Below are 18892 nucleotides of genomic sequence, written 5' to 3'. Positions count from 1 at the left end.
AGGCGTTGTGGCGACATCCTCCACAAACATTTCCTCAGCTGTGCCCAAATGTGTTGAGAAAAATGAGAGCAACAATATTTCTCAACCTGTGTGCAGTCCCTCAGATGCTCGGGGGCGGGGCTTGAATTAAAAAGCATTTCAAACAAGCCTTGAGCTTAACATTTGGGCGCCCCGTCAGCACTTGGAAAAACACAAGAGCCCCTGAAAGTGGAGCTCCTTGAGGTGTGTCCACTCAAGTCTGAATGAAAGTGTGTGCCAAGAGTGTGTGTTCACCGTGCATGGTAGGACTCTGGCACTCTTCAGGACTTCAAGGGCCTCCCTGATCTCCCTTTCTTTGGCAGGTTTTTCTGAAAGAAGCCTCAGTGGAGAAGTGGAGGAAAACTCTTGTAAACACTTGTGTTGTTGCTTTCTGAGCCTCATCAACAACTCCACTCTGCTCTACAAGTCCACCAAGGAGAGGGAGAGTAGGCAAAAGGAGGAGCCCTGTCAGAGGTGGGTGGCTGGCCTGGTAGAGGGGGTTCTGATGTTTGCTGAATGCTTCCCTTTGTTGGGATCATGTTATGTTTCCACCACAATACTCCTAAACCCCGCTTCATCAGCTCCATTCATGTGTAACAGTTCATGCAAATGGGCTCACTAGCCTTTTTTCCCCCTACAGGGGTGGGATCAGTCTGCAAACACCAAAGCTAACACAGAGTCCTTCCATGCAGCTTTAAAGCTCAGAAAAACAAACCTGATGATTGAGGCTGGAGGTGTGTGACCACTGAAAGCACGCAGAACCTAAAACCTGATTACTGGGACTGTTCAAACAAGAACACAAGAGAACATGGATAAGACTAGAGAGAGGGGGAAATGACATCAGCACTGATTAAACCACAGACAAGTAAAATGACACATATGATACCAGCTTGGTCTGTCACACTAACAGTCAGGTCTAGCTCACCCACTGGAGATAGAGACAGTCACAGACAGCAACCCACTGAACCACAGTGTTCTGAAGAAGGGACAACATTATCTCACAACTGTTGTTTACTATTTCCCATTGAGCCATTTGTTGGGAAATTAGATTATATTTACTGTACAGGCCAATAAAAAGCGACCCTTTAAGGTGTTTCACGGCCAGATAATGGCTTTATTGCCACCAGAGGCATATTGTTGTCGCTGCTGGATGACGCCCAATTAGTAAGACCACAGTAGCAGCAGTGACCAGACACTGTCAGGCTCAGCATCCACTCCTGAAACGTGTTTGCTCGGACATGTTTCAAGTTTAGTGGCCCACGCTCGTTTTAACGTTAAGGAGAAGGGTGGCGGATAACAAGCTGCAACAGTTAGAGCTCGGAGACCAGCTCACCTTGGATGATGCTTTTCTCTTGTACTTGTTGGCGAAGTCGAATTTCTCCTTAATCTCGTCCAGGAAGAGCTCCAGGCGGACCTTCTCCTCTTTCTCCGTGTAATCCTGGCCCAGGAGGATGTACGCCCTCCAGTTGGCCGAGTCGAAGCCCCAGTGGCAAGTCCTGTTCTCCTGCGCCTTGTGGCCGTGCACCACGAACTTGTGGGTCGGGTACATTAGTCTGCAGTCCATGCACTGGATGCACGCTGCGTTCGGGTTGGTGTACAGCTCCGGCACGAACAAGCCTTTGCACTTGCCGAAGCACTCGTGGTAGACTTTGAAGCTCCTGTCGGTCAACTGCAGCTCCAGCAAGCCTCCGTTCATCTCCTTCTTGCAGCGCGGCGGGTAAGCGCCTCCGTAGATCAGGGCGTTGCAGAGGCGCTCTGCGTCCGTCTTGGTGATGAGACCGCAGGACGGCGCCGGGAAGGGCAGGATCCCCATGACTTTGAGGATCTCCAGCTGGTCGGCCGTGCAGCGGGAGCAGTAGATGTGCAGCTCGTCGCACACGGAGTTGATCTGCTGCAGGGTAAAATCCCGCAGCACCGTGTTGAGAATCTGCGGCAGGCACAGCCGTTTCTCCCCGCCGACCACAAAGCAGGAGATGGTCTCCCCCTCCAGGACCGTCTCGCACCTCTCCGTGGAGCGGTCCGACGGGATGAAGAGCGGGCCGGGCATCACGGGCGGCGGCAGATGCTGCAGAACCGGCTCGGGCTCCTTCCCGTCCTTCTTAAAGAGCAGCTCATGTTGCCAGCGAGCAGAGAAAGCGGCCGGTCCACCCAACGAGCTCATAGAGCTGAGGTGAAACTGCTTGAGAGTTTGTTGCAGTCCCGGATGAGGCTGGAAGCTCGGCCGACTTACAGTCTCCATGCTTTTCCTGCAACTTTAGATGCGTAAATCCTTCCTACAGTCGACCGGGAATCACAACCAGCTAGGCGTCCTTCAACCTGGTAAATCCACCGCGTCCCAGAGCTGATCAGATGTGCGAAACGCCTCATCAACCATCCAGGAAAAAGGTCCCAGCTGCAGTTTTATTCCCGTGTGTGAGTCAACACCGACCAGTCGCTCCCTGTAGCAGTGAGCCGACTGTCCATATTTGAAAAAACGGCTTCCAAACTCCACCGAGGCGAAAAGTTCCGTTTGTCAGGCTTGAAAACGAAATGTAAAAATCCTTATTTGAAGTTCTTTCCGCTGTCGAGGACGAAACATCCACCTCGTTTGCCCCCGCAGTTCACTCTGACTGCGCGGAGAGAAGTCTGAAGAGCCAGTCCGCTCGCGAGAGCTCTCTCTCCCCCAGTCTGAGTGCGCGTGTCTCTCTCTCTCGCTCTCCCTCGCGCTCCGTCTAGGTCTCTCTGTCGCGCGCTCACTCACACGCCCCCTCCCTTTGCGTTTGTGTGTCTGGCTCAGTCATTGAATCCCGGCCAGGAATGTGAGTGACTCTGCAGGCAGGCCGGGCTCTTCCAGGAACAAGCCGCCACCCCCCGCACGTACACGCGCGCACGTGCACACAGAAAAGAGAACAGCAAAGAAGAAAAAGAAACGAACTGAGCAAAGCAAAGACAACGACGCATTCAGGCCGTGGAAGAAAGGGAGAATTTAGACGTTTTCCTACTTTTTCTAAGGCGTAGATGGGAAATGGTGTTCTTTTTACTACGTGGCACCTCAAGCTGTGACTATACAGTCTAATATAAGATTGACTGCATGGTTGGATCTTAAAGGAGAGACTCTTCTTTTGATGAAGAAGCTTTATTTGTCACTCGCAGTTGCCTGCAGCGAAATAGGACCTCTTCCGACTATACATACATTACACAAACGTCACGTCGGTGAGACAAGTCAGAACAGGTAGCATAAAGAAAAACAATGAAATGTACAACACAATAGGCAGAGGAGGAGAGAAAAAGTAAAATATTTTAAAATATTGCATTTACTTTTTATTTTGCACTCTGTTCCTTTATTATTACTATACACCTTTATCTGAATGATTTTAGACTGCTAATAAAGTTTTTGCATAATCTTTTGCATAGTAACATTTTTTGCATCTTAAAAATTATTATCATTAAGTTATTTAAAACCCAATGAAGCATATCCTATTACTGCTGCTATATTATAATGTGGGTAAACATCTGGAGCACACAGTTTACACATTGGTGACCAATTTCGACTTTTGTCTGCATTTTAACTCAACATGCAGTTTGTTTGCAGCAGCGGTGCAGTAATCCACTGACGAAACCCCGACGGGAACGGAATTTTCACGCAAACCAGGAGTGCTCGTATTTACCACATTTCCCGTGTACCCTGAACCTAGCAGAAGAGCTGGGCGTCTATGTGGTTCACGGCTGCTGTCAAGACAGAGAGAAAAAATCGAAAGAGGATGGGTGGTGTTTTGCGAGACAAGACAAATTTAGCTTTGGAAGAGGAAACGCAAATTGCACGGCTGACTGCGGTTTATTTATTTTCCCTTTGCCTGAATGTGTTAAAACTGTTTGGCAAGAGGCGCCGAGTAAACAAGTTTCATGTGTTGGCGACCTTGAGAAACCATCCTGCTAATGAAATGGCTAGAGTTTTGTTTTTTTCCACAGACCAGCTATAATAAGTTGTTAGTGGCCATTTGAACGTGTACCTGCGCTCTCGGCATCTCAATTGTAGCCTACATTTAAAACTTTTCTTGTACTTGCTTTAAGTAGCAGGTCGCCTAATATATCAGATCTGTAAATACCAATCATATAAATAGACAGAGGCCGTGCACGGTTGACTTCTTTGTTTTCCCTGAACTTTGCTATAACAAGTGAAGAGGAGAAAAATAAATGGCTGATTCAAACATACAAGCTCAACCTCAGGGGGTCCGAGTCGAAGTTCAACTCCAGTACGAGTTTGCTGTTCCTGTGGCGTCCCCTACCCACACAGTGTTGTAACTGCAACGTTATGGCAGGATCGGGGGTCAAGGATCTCCCGCTGCAGACCAGCAACAAGTCTGACTAAACATGATTAAATATCTCTACTGCAGCATTTTATTATTTAGTCACCAAAAACTCTATTCATTAATTAGTTACTAATCATACTAATAGAAAAGTATCTTTATCCTGCCTGTAACAATAAAAGAACATATTTAAATTACAGTAGTTCTCAGTATTTGTAGAACTGCAGAGTAACTACTCAGTTATATGAGCCCCAAAGAGTTTGTGGTTCTGACTATCAGTGCGCTGTCTGCAGCAAGACAGAACATGAGATTTATGACTGCACAGTAATCTGTGCTCTTTGACTGTATGTGTTAATACAGTGAGAGACGGCTTTAAAAGGAATGGGGTGAGTTAATAGACACAGCCCCAACAGTGACTGATTAGGTGTAAAGTTTTAAAATAACCTTTATACAGTGTGCAGCCAGTGGACCTGAGGTGTTAGAGGCACAGGTCTGGGCTCCAGCCCTTACAAATGGCAGATTTCTTAGCAGCAGGACACCATCCTCTCAGCCAGCATACAGCTGTGGCACCAATACTGGCACACTGTGTTTACTGGCTGTGTGTGGATTTTGTCTTCTCTCTCCCACAGTTTCAAGTGAGATACAAAGCTTTTGTTTCCTTTAGGCTTCTCATTCTATCAAGGCCAAAGCTGTTAGACAGTGCAGAATGTGTGCCAAGCCTCATTTTCAATGATTCATGTTCTTACCAGCAAGCAGTGCTTGTTCCCCCCCAGAGCTCATCTGTGATTATCATTTACTCATGTGGTTAGTGAGGTAAGTTCGAATTCAGACCTTCAGTGTCACAACAGTGGCTCGCTTCTTATCAGGGTACATCACCATGGTAACTTGTGCTGTACACTAGCACGCTCTGCAGCAGGTTATTTTTGACAGAGCTGAGACAGTGCTTAGAGCTAATGCTTAAAATCTTTCCTGCAGGACTAATCCAGAAAACCCCAAAGAACGACGGCAGCCTTTCCTCACATGGTCATGGCTGCAATTCCATGTTTTTGGAACGTAGGCATAACCAATTCCAAAGGCTGCCTCCAGATAAAAGAGAGTCTGGACGACCAATGGTGAAATGGAGCAGATGTGTGGTACAGTGTATATAATGTTACAGTGAATGTTCGAGTAATCTGGAACCAGGTTTCAAATAATGGGGTAAGAAAAAAACATGTAAGTGTACATTATAAAACATACAGACACATAAACCGCAAACACAATCAGCCATAACAACAGACACTGGTTCCAACATGCACACATGCATGCATGCATTGTTGCAAACTATGGCCAAAAATAAAGGGAGAAGATTAAAGAAAGCCTAACCCATAAAATCCAGCTTTGCTGCTGTGTGCTGCACCAGCTGGAGATGAGCTATGGAGGACTGAGAGATGCATGTGAAAAATCAGTTGCAATAAGACAGAATTGAGCTATGAGGATCTTCTTCTGTGGAACCAGCTTCCAGTTTGGATTGTGGAGGCAGACACGTCTCTAATTTAAGGATTAGGCTTATCCTTTTTGATAGAGCATACACCTCATAGACTCTTAACCATCTCTTAGTTATGTTATTATAGTCTGAGGCTGTTAGGGGGAACTTCCCACAATGAATCGAGCAACTCTGTTTCTATTCCACTCTCACTCCTCACGGTTATAGTGCCATCACAAAATATCTGCATCCTTCTTCATTTCTTAGTTTTCTGCATATTTGTTGCATAACCAGCACTTGGGCCACAGAAACAGATCGGGGGGGGGGGGGGGGGGGGGGGAGCAGAGACCATGCAGTTCAGTTTAATATATGAATATATTTATCTAAATTAATATTAATGGTCCTGGGTCTGTTACCCTGTGTTACTGATTCTCTTTTCTGATCCTTCCAGTTCTGTGTATTATTATATAGCTTGTTTCTTAAGTTTGCTTTTCTGGTATTATTCCAGAACTTTGGTTTTATCTGTTTTTTAGGTTACATTTGTTATTTATAGTAACCCTGTAAGTTTGTAATCAGGTTTATGTTCATGGTTGTAGTTTGTTGTTATTTTTGTTTTTGCTGCCTTCCCTGTTTTTAATTAAGTCTCCACCACTCTGTTATTGTTCCTTGTTTATTACCGTCCATGTTATTTTGATAGTCACGTGTTCCTGTGCTTTGTATTTTGTTTATTTCCATGTTTCATTTCATTAGTTACAACTGTATCATCTCCATTTCCCCTGATTGCCTCATTCGTGTATGTGAGGTGTCGGTTTGTCTCTGTCTCCTTTGTTGTGTCGTGGTGTTTGCTCGCTGTGGTTCTTCCTGCCTGTGTCTTCTGGTTTGAGTTTGTTGGATTTTGTTACTTGGTGCTGTCAGACTTTCCATTTGTCTAAATAAAGGTTTGTGTTTTTGTTTTTTTAACTCTGTAAACCAGTCTGTATCTGGGTCCACATCTGCACTCTACATGATACCACATCACTGGAGATGTTGCACTTGCAACATCCATCAACCTCACAGCCCACTTTTTCCTCAAGGCCACAAGACATTCAAAACACATCCACTTGAGACAAAAACATCCACTTGAGACATGCAATCCAGTCTTTCCTAGCGATGAACCCTAGTTTGACATGTAGTAGTGTGACTCTGCCCCCGTGGAACCTGGGGTTCACTGCTCAGTGAAGCCAACAGGACCACATCATCTACTAAACGCAAGCCCAAGTAGCCAGAACTGGATATTCTCTTAGCTAAGCCAAGAACTTGTATTCATATGATAAATCACAGACACTAGGCTGGCTCAGTGGCAACAAATCTAACTCACTGCTGCCAATGTGAACCAAGCCCTCACTAAGCACTCCCAAAGGATCCCCATAAGAGAGTCTGATGGATGCAGTGATACGCTTCTTCAAGTCCTCAAGTACTTGGGGAAACTCTCACATGAGATCCCCCAATCGAACATGAAGTATTCCTAGATGTGGAACAGCTAACCCAAAGACTCCAGTGAGCAACTCTTCCTCACATTCACCAGGGGGAAATCATGTACGCAGCACACTATTGAGCAAACATACTAACAGTGTCTTTTTAGATAGAAATGTTCATAGTGTACACTCTGCACTGTCCCTGGGGCTGCCTCTTAGCAGTCGTCCGGAAGTTGGCAGATTGAATTTGTTTGTTAAACGGTGACTCCAAAGCTGTTGTTGTGAAGTCACAGGAAAAAAAGAGTGAGCTGCAAATGAGGATAATAGAGGAATTGTTACAATTGGCTACAATCGATCAGAAGCTGTGAATAGTTAGTTGTGGAGCGATGTTTTCATCACTCCATAGGAAAACTGCTGGCAGTGTACCCTTCCAAACTATTGGTGCTGCTGCTGAGGCTTCCTCATCGTCTCTATGGAAGCCGAGCACAACACAGCATCATGTGTGAGGAGTGACATAATGTTTCTTTCCAGGCGCCGGGTTACTTCTACAGTCCTGGCCCACAGCCCTGCTTTGTGTGTTCCCCCTCTGTGGCTGAGGTAAAAAAAGAAAAACATCGTGAAGTCTTTCTGCAATACTCATCTTACAGGGAACCAGTTCAAAAAAAGCTCTCATCTTATTTTAAAGTAGCAAGTTTTCACATAGTTCTGTTTTCCATTATTTTGAATAATGCTGTCTTCTTTCCTTTCTTTGCTTTTCCTTTCATTTAGTCCAGCTTTGCCTCGTCTTTTTCCATTGCATAATTGTAGCCGCTCTCCGTTGGTCCCTGTCCTCTGGCCAAAAGCATAAAAGGCTCAGAAAGTCCCACCACTTCAAGTTTCCACTTTATGTGTGTCCTAGCAAAGGAACAAAGTCTCATGATTACAGTAACATTTCTTATGATGTAATCTTGCACTGAATGAATCCTTGAGCAAGACTGACACAATATTGTTAGTGTATTAAGTGTGACAGTTGGTGATTAGGTCATGCATTCAAAGGCTGCTTTTCCATTTGATTGATGCTTTAAGTCACATCAGGTCATAATCACATCACACAGTTTGCCTGGATTGTGCGTTACATGATAAAGCTTGCAAACATTTTGTGAAACGAGGATTTTCCTTCCTAAGCGCTGCTGTTTAAGCTTATTTTACAATATCAGTTCAAAAACAAAGTGTAGCACAGAGCTGGGCATGTCCTTACTATGACAAGTGGAAATGAATTTGGAGCACTTTGCAGTCTTACTGACGACTAATAATGGATTGCACACAAGTACAGGTGCAGCTTTTTCCAACCGGACATGATGGAGACAACAGATTTGACAGCTGTTCGACTCAAGCCTGCTGTCAAAAGCAACAGCCACCTCTGGACACGACAGTGCAAAAACAGGATGAGTGTAAACAGGTGAGGTATGAAGCTATTTAGGGGCCGACCAATGTTCTGGGCTTCCTTCATTGTCTGCCTTCTGCGTCCTGAACGTATGCCCATGAAGTGAAGACATAGAATAGGTTATTATAGGCTTACATAATCTGAATGGTTCATTTTGTTCAAGCTGTAAAAATCCAAAGAGCCCTTTGATTTTTATCAAGTTCACTTGTCGTTTCCAGTGGTCGTTTTTAATAAGCACAGATTAACAGAGCTGACCTTCTGCTAGCTGCATTAAGGACAACAATGCCAACTGACCTGTGTGGATCTGCTTCTGCTGGTTTATTGACAAATACCTTAAAGACTATTATATCTTAAAGAACTCATTGCGTCTTACAGTCACAACAGAGCACTTTTTCATGAGGCCACCACACACCAGCCTTTGTGAAGTTCAGTACCCACCGGGAACAAACCCAGCCTGCTGCAGTAAAGCCTGCAGCCCAGGCTCTCACTCTGGTTTACAGGGACTAAAGAGCACGCAACAATGGACCAGATATTCCACTCTCCCCAAGTGGTTAAAGCCTTCTCCATGTAAACAATGCAATGGATAGACTCTCCTCTTCAGTACCCTGCCATTAACCTTACCAGGGAAGCTGAGTAATGTGAGCACCCCCTTATGAAAGATGGGAACCTCCATTTCAGCCTATCCAAAGGCACTGCCCCAGATCGCCATTCAACATTGCACAAGTGTGCCAACCAGTACAGCCCCACAACATCCAAGGCTGAATCTCATTCACCCCAGGGGCCCTGCCAACAAGGAGTTGTTTAACCACCTCAGTGAGCTCGCCCCCGATTCATGGACAAGTCTTTTTTCTGTCATGCCATGAAATGTGTCCATTTTCTTTCCTGTAGTTTGTGCTTTGCTTGGGTCACAATTAGCAGAGGCAGATGGTGTGAAGTTGAGGTGTGGACCCAAAAACAGACGCGTGGAACAGCGTGGGATGGGAGATGAGACACGGAATACAGAGAACGTGACAGCTAGGCCGAACACAGCTGACAGACTCGAACACTGAAGATGCGACACCATAACCAACATAGTGGAGAAGACACAGACCTGGGAGGAACCTAAACAGACCTAAACAGGAAACAGAGAACTAACTGAAGCCTAAACCAGAACTTCATAACACAAAAAGGCATGAAAGTGGAAATGCTAGCTCAAAAGCCCCAGAACCATGACAGCTCCCGTGTTTCTGCACACATCCCTGTCTCCACAGTTAGAATGAATGTATGTGAGGATGTGGATAACTTTCCATAAGGTGTGTGAAGGTGCTGCAGAAGTCATAGAAAAATCAAAAAATCTCACATGTATGTTATTCTTCTCTGGGTCTTACTGAGTCAGAGTACTTCTAAGGAACATATCTATTACTACCTGTCTCATTAAGTTTTGTAACTTTTCTTTTTATGCCATTAATATTTGTAAAAACAGTATGCTGGTCCAGTCTACTTAAAACACACATGTTCTACAAGTCCCAGCTTAGCCCAGCCCTAAATAGTTAAGACTACTTAATCCGAGGCCAGTGATGTAAGTGCCACAGCGTCAGTGAAGCTTCAAATTCATATTTTTCCCTCTCTCAGTATCTAAAGTAAAGCCAAAGTTGAACATTTTATTATTATTAATATCCATAAATCTGTGAAATCCACTAAGAAGAAAATAAATCTTTGAACGAGCCCTGATTCTTCTGTATCAGTTCGTGCAGGATTTTCACGTGACTGCTCCGTTATCGTTGTAGAATTCTATTGGTTCGAGTTCTCGTGCTAGACGTAGCTGATTGGATGTAATCGAGTGACGTCAGGTTGCGGGATACGGAAGTCGTTGTTAGAATAGCTGGCGGGGAGCTGTGAGTTGTTGTGAAACGCAGATATGGAAGAAAATCACTTGAAGTCCAGACTGAAGCGAAAGAAGTCAACGGTCGAAGCTTCCGGGGGAGCACCGAAGAGGAGCCCGACAACGTCCAGCAACAACCCGGCAAAGAGCGGTGGGTGAGTCTGTTTGCACCGACAACTTTACCTTAAAGGTTGAGAAAACACAGTCTGGGCCGTTAACGGTAGTGATGAGCAGATGAAGCTTCATGAAGCACTGAAGCTTTTCCTCCAATTGGTTCACCCCAACGCAAAGCTTCTTGAAGCTTCATTTGCTCTAGTAGGACATCTACTGGACGTAAAAATATTAGTTGGCATGAATTTGAAGAGTGTGGCCTTTTGCACACAGCCTGTAAATGTCAACAACAAAAGGAGTGTGTAAAACACCTATATTGTAGTGATGGCAGCATACTGTGTATATTTATACTGGCAGTATGCAAAATGATTATTTGGAAATGCTTAAAATGGAAACGATCATTTACTGTGAGGTCAGGTGTGGTTGGGGTGTGGACAGTGGTTGTGCTTTTGTAACATTGAGGTATGGACAGCTACACTTGAGCCTCAGTCCTGCCTGTTCACATTTTATTCTGTAAAAACTAAATTTTCACTGCTTTTATGACCTTTTTAGTGGGGAGAACATAGCTAGGATTTAATGATTTAACAAATCTTTTAAATCCTTTGTCCTCCACAATGCTAAATGGCTGGGAGTCCTCAATCACCATGCTAACCAGGTCTTCATCTATTTGAGATTATTCTCCTGAGGAAAGACAATAAAAACAAAGCACAAATATAATTATCACACACGTAACTTATTACAGTTGTATAATATTGTTATATCATTTAGTAACATTACAGCATGCTATATTATCATGGCATTTGATGGTTCACCTGGTCTTGCTCCACAATCGGTGTTCCCCCTATTCTCAGGCAAAGCTCTGTAGTGCCTAACATGGATGAGGTGTTGTTGTTATATCCCAGCTCCCTGGCACATAGCAAGCACTTCACCTTGTACAAAAGTAAAGACAGCTTAACATAAATTGTATTGCACTATCAGTATTATGAAAATACATCTTCTGTAGAAATTTACATACCTTGTTGGGAGGAATAAGATCAAAATGTTCCCACACAGGGGAGGACATCCTCCTCTTCGTAGCTGGCTCCATTCTCTCCTGACTTTCTCTCCTCACTCTCATAAACCTCCAAACTCTCTCCAAACTGTCTCCAAACTCTCACTAACCGCGACTCTCCATCAAACACCCACATTTTGAATGAAGTCTGAGGGGTTTATATCACTGTCATAGCTCGCGGCAAAGTTCGAACCATTTCCTGAACCAGTCACGTGGTACAGCCGGGCAGCGAGGCTTCGGACGTCATCATTTTCAGCTCCTCCCATAAATGAAGCAAGCCTCGCAGAAACGCCCCCTCCATTACTCGACCCAAGCTTTGAAGCCTCGATACAGAACGTCATATCACTAGTTAACGGCATTTGATCTGCACTGGGGAAACGTAACGCGTTACTCACAAGCCGAGTAACATGAATCACTGAACTCTGCTCATTAAAGAGCAACAAAGGCACATTTTTGTTTATGGTCGAAACGGTTCCTGCTGCCTGGAATAAACTGTATGTAGTAACATACTGTTACTGTAACGACAGCAGGCTCCACTCAAACCTTCTTTTACTAACACTCTCAAATTAAACGGAACTAGTCGGGATCCAAGTTAACTGAATGATTTTTACTAAACAAACAGGCAACAGAATTCCAGTCAGTAAAACGATCTACTTTTGTTTGATTTTTACAGTAAATGTGAATTTCTCCTTCTGTGTTAAATCAAAGTATTTCATAACCACAGAGCTTAAACTCTGCTGTAAACTTATGTGCACCTCCCTGACCTGACACTAGGTTTGCACTGAATTAGATCCAGTACTGTACGTAAAGACCCCCTATGTTAGAGAGAAAACCCCAGCAGTCCCCTCTGAGCAAGCACTGGGCCCTTATGGGGAGGAAGAGTCTGTCTTTTAATGGGAAGAAACCACAGCAAGGCTCGCAGGGAGGGGGATGTGTCCGGGGTTGGGGGACAAGGACAAAACAGAAACAAGAAAAGACAGAAGTTATTGACATACAGCAGTGAATGTTCGCACCCTGAGCCCTGCAGCAGAAGTAAGGCTGGCTCAGGGTCACGTCTGAGCTGCAAGCTTTATCCAGAGAAAGCAAGTTTGGGTGTAATCGTAAAAGTAGAGAGAGGCTCTGAAGGCTCTGCTCCCCGATCTACTTTTAGTTTGAGAGAATTTTACATTACATTCAGAATTTAACAGGAAACCAAACAAGAGAAGCCAGGGTGGGAAAAATTGTCTGTTTTTCTAGCCCCTGTTTCTGCGTCTAATGTAGCATTATTCTCAGACAGGATATTTCTTGTTTCACAAAGATGATAGATATCAGCCCTGCGTCTTTAATGGGCCCACTGAAGCACATTTCCTGCTCAAAAACTGCTTTAGAAAACGTCACAGTGTTAGTGGAGGTCATCCAGAGTATCTGGTTCGACACTGAGGCTTTCAGTGCAGAGAACAATAACAACAATAGTACAGTTTTACAGAAGAAAATTATAGGTGTTTAGGACGTGTCTGTAGTTTAACCAGCTGTTATCTGTGGCTCCATAGACAAAGATAACTAAGTATCAGTTTGTATATTATCATTGGTCACGATTCAAGAAAGAGACTGAAGGACAACAGCGACACATTAAGTGTCCTCTCACACCCTGAAGAGCCTCAATACTTCCAAAAAAGTTGTGTTAAAAGGTATTTGTGCATGGCGTGGTTGTGATGTCTATGGATGTCATGTGACAGCTCGTATCCATTTAACTGCTCGAGGCTGAGACATCGGAGCGTGTTGATGTCATCCAGGCATCATTAAACCGGACTCTACGCCCGATTTCACCCCTGCTGCCTTTGGGGAAAATTTATTTCACTGAAAAAAAATATGACTTGCTGTCCTTGTTTATGTTTTAGTTTTGCTGAGTGGAATTCTGGTATTTTATTAGTCTGTTGTTGTTTTTAGTATCTGATGTGATGGCTGGAGTTTGGTAACCAGCCATCAAGCAAATTCAACATTTTCAATTGAATTTTCTTCCCTAATGGAAACAAAGAAAGTAAAAAGGCACACATACAACTATTTACAATGAGGTGTTTTTAATGCAGTTAATTAAAAACCAGCTGTGAAGCTTTGCTGTGTTATTAAATCTGTTTCGTTTCGTTTGCAGTGTGCACCAGATCAAAGAGCAGCTTCAGAAATAATCTGATTGACTAAAAATTCCTACAGATTGATTAATAAAAGGAAAAATAACAAATGTGTGTGGAAATACTCGAGTCAAAGTTGTGTCGTATTTGTTTAGTGATGGTTTGTATGGAGATGCATGCATGAGGAGCGATGTGAGGAGAATGCAGCAGTTCACAGTGTGGATGATCTGCTTCACAGGCCGACGCTTCCTGCAGGAGCGTGGTGGAACAGACAGCAGCTGCTTGCTGTGGAGAGCCTGTGGGCATTCACACTCCAGGCTGCTCTGCCATGCCTGGAGGAGCAGCTCTGGGACCAGGTTCCTGATCTTCCACATGCATCTGCAGTGGTATGTTACTGCATTACACAGCTCCTGCAGGGAATATGATGAAGCTCCCAACAAGACACGAGCACACAAAGTGCCAAATGTTCACAGTTCTAATATTCCAGAGTGTTCCTGCTGTGTACTCTGTATGACAGTGTGTCCGCTGGCCTCTGACAGGTGGAGTTTCTCTGTCAGACACAGGAGCCTGTGTGCTGTGATGCTCCTGTGCAATTTGGAGACAACAGGGAGAACATAGTGATGTTGCAAGTTCTCAGTAGGCAGTGTGGAGAAGATGGGGCGGGAATTATCCACCTCAGGGGTTCATATAATTTCAATCATTGTGATATTTTATTGGGATGCATTGCACATTATAGAGATGACACCATGATACAGCACATAACAAAAAGCCATTTGAGGTTAACATCTTCTTTGTCTTGTTTTTCATTTGATAGTCGCCACTGTCAGAAATCCTGACTTACTGCTCAGACACTAAAGGAGCACATCTGAATCAGAGTATAGCAGCAGGTCATTTCAGCTGATGTTATGAAGTTAACTTCAGGTGCATTCGGGGGCAACGATCCCAAAAAACAGGCATGCTTTCACAGGTGGAGGCCGCTGACTCTGCAGCAGTTATGCATTTTTAGGGTCAGAATCACTGCTGGTAAGTCATACCTGGACCCTATAAAAGTTGCAAGGGTAGTACAACTCCTCCAGGATGTGACATCACATCACTAAGTGCTATTCGCAGATTGTTTGTTGTGTGTCATAGCTGTCTTTAGCTCATCAGCAGGGCTGCTATCTGCTCCTTTGTGCAAAGAGGAACTGGATGAACACTGCCAGAGTCCTATTAAATGATACCTAGTAGACTACTGGTACAGATGTTTCTGAAAATGAACTCCTATGACACTCGATTTTCAGTTTGAAGATTTTCCATCTGCTTTTGATGAACCTATAGAGGGCTTAATTATTTGTAGCATTCTCTTATTCCTTACATGTTAGCGTGTCCACAGCAGTATAGATATCAGCAGGATTATTTTCTTTTTCCGACATCTGATGTGTTTTCTTAGTGTTGCTTTCATTTTTTGAGCAGTATATTTCTGTATCCATGTGTTGACCCACTCCTAAATACATCTCAAAGGATGCAGGACTAGATAGGATGTAAAAGAAGGCCACCAAGTATGAATGTATGAACCCCAAACATGTTTCATTGTGTCAGGAGCATAGAAGTTATCAGAAAAGACTAACAAGCTTGGTAATTAGGTTGCATCCATAAACTGCATTGTATTGCACTGATGTGTGTCTGTATAGATATAATGTACAAATATATGTGGTAATTGGTTTAAACGAACAGGAGGGGAAGAGAGAGAGAGCCAGGAAGCAAGCAGCCTTCATTGCCAACCCCTAAACGGGCTAAGTGATTGGTTGACGTGTTCCATCGGGGAAGTGAATGGTGTCCTCCAGGTCACTTTGAAGGATGCCGAGGAGGTGATTAAGGCAGCTTGCTCAGCATCTGCTCCAGGCATATGTTAGATCTACAAATGTTGCCCAGAGCTTCTTCAGCATGTATGGAAGACCTTAAAGATGACTTGATGGGAAGGTCAGCAACCAGTGGAGGATGTTTAGATTCCCAAAGAGAGGAACTCATCCAGTTTGGGCAATATTGCTGTTGAGTGTTGGAGGGAGGATGTTTTTAAGCACTGTATTATGAAAACTGAATTTTTCCAAGAACAACTATATCAACCCATTTATTGAGAAGGGTGGGATTCCTGGTTTTGTATGAAGTTGATTAGGGGGTGGTTCTCGTACACCAAGAGCCAGATTAAAATGCTAATTCTATTCAAATGTTCAAAAGGGTCCAATCAGTGAAGTTAAAGGATGGATGATAGCTTATATTAAAGCTGATGTGCCCCTTCCTTCCAAAGTATAGTAACACTTGTTACCAGGGGGAAACCACACCCCTGACTTTGAGAAACACCAGGCACCAAACATCCTTAGTTCAGCTGTAAAGTTGGACATCAGAACATGGAGGACCTGCAGAGCTGCTCTCCAGGGTGGCTGTTAGAGCAACCGTGTTTGTTTGACACCTCTGTCTCATTTTTGAGCCCTTGAGGTTGAACCAACACTTAGTTAAACACTGACACTATAGAATAAAGTCTTTTTTTTTTCCTTTTTGAAGGGGATATAGGGAAATGTAACTTCTTTTGTAGATCTAATCTTCATGATGAAACTAATATCTTTGGACTTTTGGTTGGTTAAAACATTCAAAATGACACCTAAACAAGTAATTGTAATTTTTTTCTATAATGTTAGAGCTGCTGGCCTATTTCCATTGGTGAGGAACATTTACATGACACACACACACATGTGTATTCATGTAATCATCCAAAGATCAACTGTCCACAGCACGCTCCGCATGACTGGCTGAAGTTCCACACACCCGTTGTCAGACCATTATTCCTGTTTTCTCCTTGTTTTTAGAGACCTGCGGGACTTTGGGTGGAGGAACAGGGGTGGTGCGACCTCAGCAGTGAGGTTTCTACCTTCCCTGAACCGTCTCATCTTTCTCTGAGTACGTCACGGATCCCAGATCCTGTCGGGCTCAGCTCCTCTCCAGAGGACCCCACAGCACACACCAGTGCGGTGCCAGAGCCACCTGTCAGAGGCCCGTCCTCCCACAGCATGGAGAGCTCCACTCACTCTCCTCAAACCCTCAGCAAAACACGGCGGCCGTCCCTGCACAGCTGGGAGGAGGCGCTGCCATCACCAGGATTTTCCAGTGCTGGGAAGGAGGAGGGGAGGAAAGCGACTGGACCAGTCAGTAGGAAGCTTCCAACATACTGGGTGAAGGTATCTGACAGAGTTCCTCTGCAGAATGAGGTTGAAGCTAAAAAGGAAGAGGAGGTGCAGGGGTGTGGCAAAAAAGATGGAGGAGGAGCAGGTGGAGGAGCAGGAGGAGGACTGCAGAGTTGTCCCATGTGTCTCCAAGTGTTCCCTGTTGGGTAAGAACTGATCGGGTGCTTTTCTTTCTTCATTCACATCAGCATAGGGACTTTTTTCCTTCGTGCGTTGTTGCTGATTTTTATGAATTTCTTTTTTAATGATTTTCTTATGACATCAGCAACCAGCCAGTTGGCATCCAGCTGAAGCTGGTCACCAGTTAGATGTTTGCAGTGTGTGTAGCTCTTGTTAGTTAAATGGATAACGACAAGTAAACAAACTAGTTTAAGTTTTAGAGGTTTAAAAGTGACAGCATCACAAAGCTGACTGCCCAGCCTCCAAAGGATCAACATTACCTTACAGCAGAACTTCCATATATGTTTTTATTGTGCAGGTCTTGCATAGCATCATCCCGTGACCTCTGCTTTCATGTCAGAATCAACATGACATAATTGCATAAATATAAAGATGTTTATATGCTGTCTGAGGTGCAGTGCAGTTTCAGCACAAGGTCCAAACAAATAGTTGTCCAGATTCTGCTGCATAAGTGGTGCCCACAGATGGAGAGGTCCAGGATTCAGTCAGGTCCAGTTCACCACATCCAGTACAGTCCAGTTGTTCTTGGCTCTCCAGGTTCACCCAGATGGACTGCGATGGTCACCTGGCCCAGTGTCTGTCTGAAATGAATGTGGACATGACCTGGTAAGCTGAATCGATGCCGACGGTCTACAAGGCGCCCGGTTGCTGCTCCGGGGTCGTATCGCACGGAGGACGACGGTGCAGACAGCAGCCTGTGCAGAGAACTCAGCTGACTGAGCTGCAGTGAGATGAGGAAACCAGAGTCCACCTCTTCGGTGCACGAGCACACCATGTTTTCATGAGTGATTAGTCGTAATGAGTGTTCATTCATGACGGCACTGCAGTGCACGTACACCCACTCAAGTAGAGCTGTGCTCGCAAGGTCACCCACCCTGGTATAGACTCTGCAGCTATCTAATGTAGTTCTACAATGTCATGTTCTTCATTTCTCTGCATTGATGGTGTGACTGCAGTGTAACACATGAGCCTGACTCTTCTCATTCAGTCCTGATTCTTGCTGCCTGTATTTCCAGCTGCTGTTTCTATAGTCCCAGGGAGCAGGTGCAAGCGGTGCTTTTACTGGACAAATGTACATGATGTATGATCCTTACTGCTCTTTTTGCATTGTGCATATGTTTTGTGGGGAATATCCAGAGTTTACCACTATAATATAAATATGGCAGTAACAGTGTGTGCAGTCTTTCATTGGTTAGGATGAGCCTTGGTTTTCCCAAAATCCCGACGGTGTTTGCCATCTCGTTACACACCTGTTTGTTATGTGGTTCCCATATAGGAAAAACCCTTTCAGTGGATACCTTATCAACATCTAGTTCCACATTTATATACATTTCTCAATTTAATTTACAAACAACATAAATTTGGTTTGGGATAAATTCAAAGAGAACTTATTTTATCAGTTTCTTCACTGACAACCTCCAAGAACGGCTGTATCATGTGCAACACAAACCTCAGTATGTCTGTCACTCTACACATGTCATTGATACACACAGGAAACAGTCTGGGACCCAATACTGAACCTTGTGGGACACCACAACTAATGTTCAACCAGTTATGCAAACCTGCCTTTTCACAAAAGGCAGATCTTAATAAATAAATGATATAATACTCAGATTATTTGTCTAGTATTAAATTATTTGTTTGATAAATCAGGAAGGGGCAAATCATTTTTCACCGAGTGTGACTGAGCCCGGTGTCGTTAGGTTCAGGGTGACTGTGCTTCTTC

General features: G+C 44.3%; 2 protein-coding genes across 2 annotated transcripts in view; one reads left to right on the top strand and one right to left on the bottom strand.

Moving 5' to 3' along the window:
* The window catches only part of skia (SKI proto-oncogene a), a 64269-nt gene extending 61532 nt beyond the window's left edge, over positions 1-2737 (bottom strand). The window contains exon 1 of the mRNA XM_085146747.1: positions 1352-2737. Coding sequence (XP_085002873.1) covers positions 1352-2257 — 906 coding nt within the window. The 5' untranslated portion in view covers positions 2258-2737. The remainder of the gene's footprint in view (positions 1-1351) is intronic.
* Positions 2738-10422: 7685 nt separating this feature from the next.
* On the top strand, positions 10423-18520 carry LOC146494706 (uncharacterized). Its single transcript, XM_085146767.1, has 4 exons — positions 10423-10659; positions 14010-14157; positions 16612-17132; positions 17704-18520. The coding sequence occupies exons 1-4, from the start codon at positions 10541-10543 to the stop codon at positions 17774-17776; spliced, it is 861 nt and encodes a 286-aa protein (XP_085002893.1). The 5' UTR covers positions 10423-10540; the 3' UTR covers positions 17777-18520.
* Positions 18521-18892: the final 372 nt, after the last annotated feature.

Source organism: Neolamprologus multifasciatus, chromosome 20, assembly GCF_963576455.1.
Source record: "Neolamprologus multifasciatus chromosome 20, fNeoMul1.2, whole genome shotgun sequence".
NCBI lineage: Eukaryota > Metazoa > Chordata > Actinopteri > Cichliformes > Cichlidae > Neolamprologus > Neolamprologus multifasciatus.
The sequence above is the reverse complement of the archived record's forward strand: the minus strand, read 5'-3'. Positions and strand labels throughout refer to the sequence as shown.

What these genes read in the sequence shown, in the direction of transcription:
- LOC146494706 (XM_085146767.1), top strand. Translation starts at nt 10,541, where the DNA reads ATGGAAGAAAATCACTTGAAGTCCAGACTGAAGCGAAAGAAGTCAACG. An exon ending in AACCCGGCAAAGAGCGGTGG is followed by an intron (nt 10,660 to 14,009) that starts GTGAGTCTGTTT and finishes TCTGCTTCACAG; the next exon opens with GCCGACGCTTCCTGCAGGAG. An exon ending in TTCCACATGCATCTGCAGTG is followed by an intron (nt 14,158 to 16,611) that starts GTATGTTACTGC and finishes CCTTGTTTTTAG; the next exon opens with AGACCTGCGGGACTTTGGGT.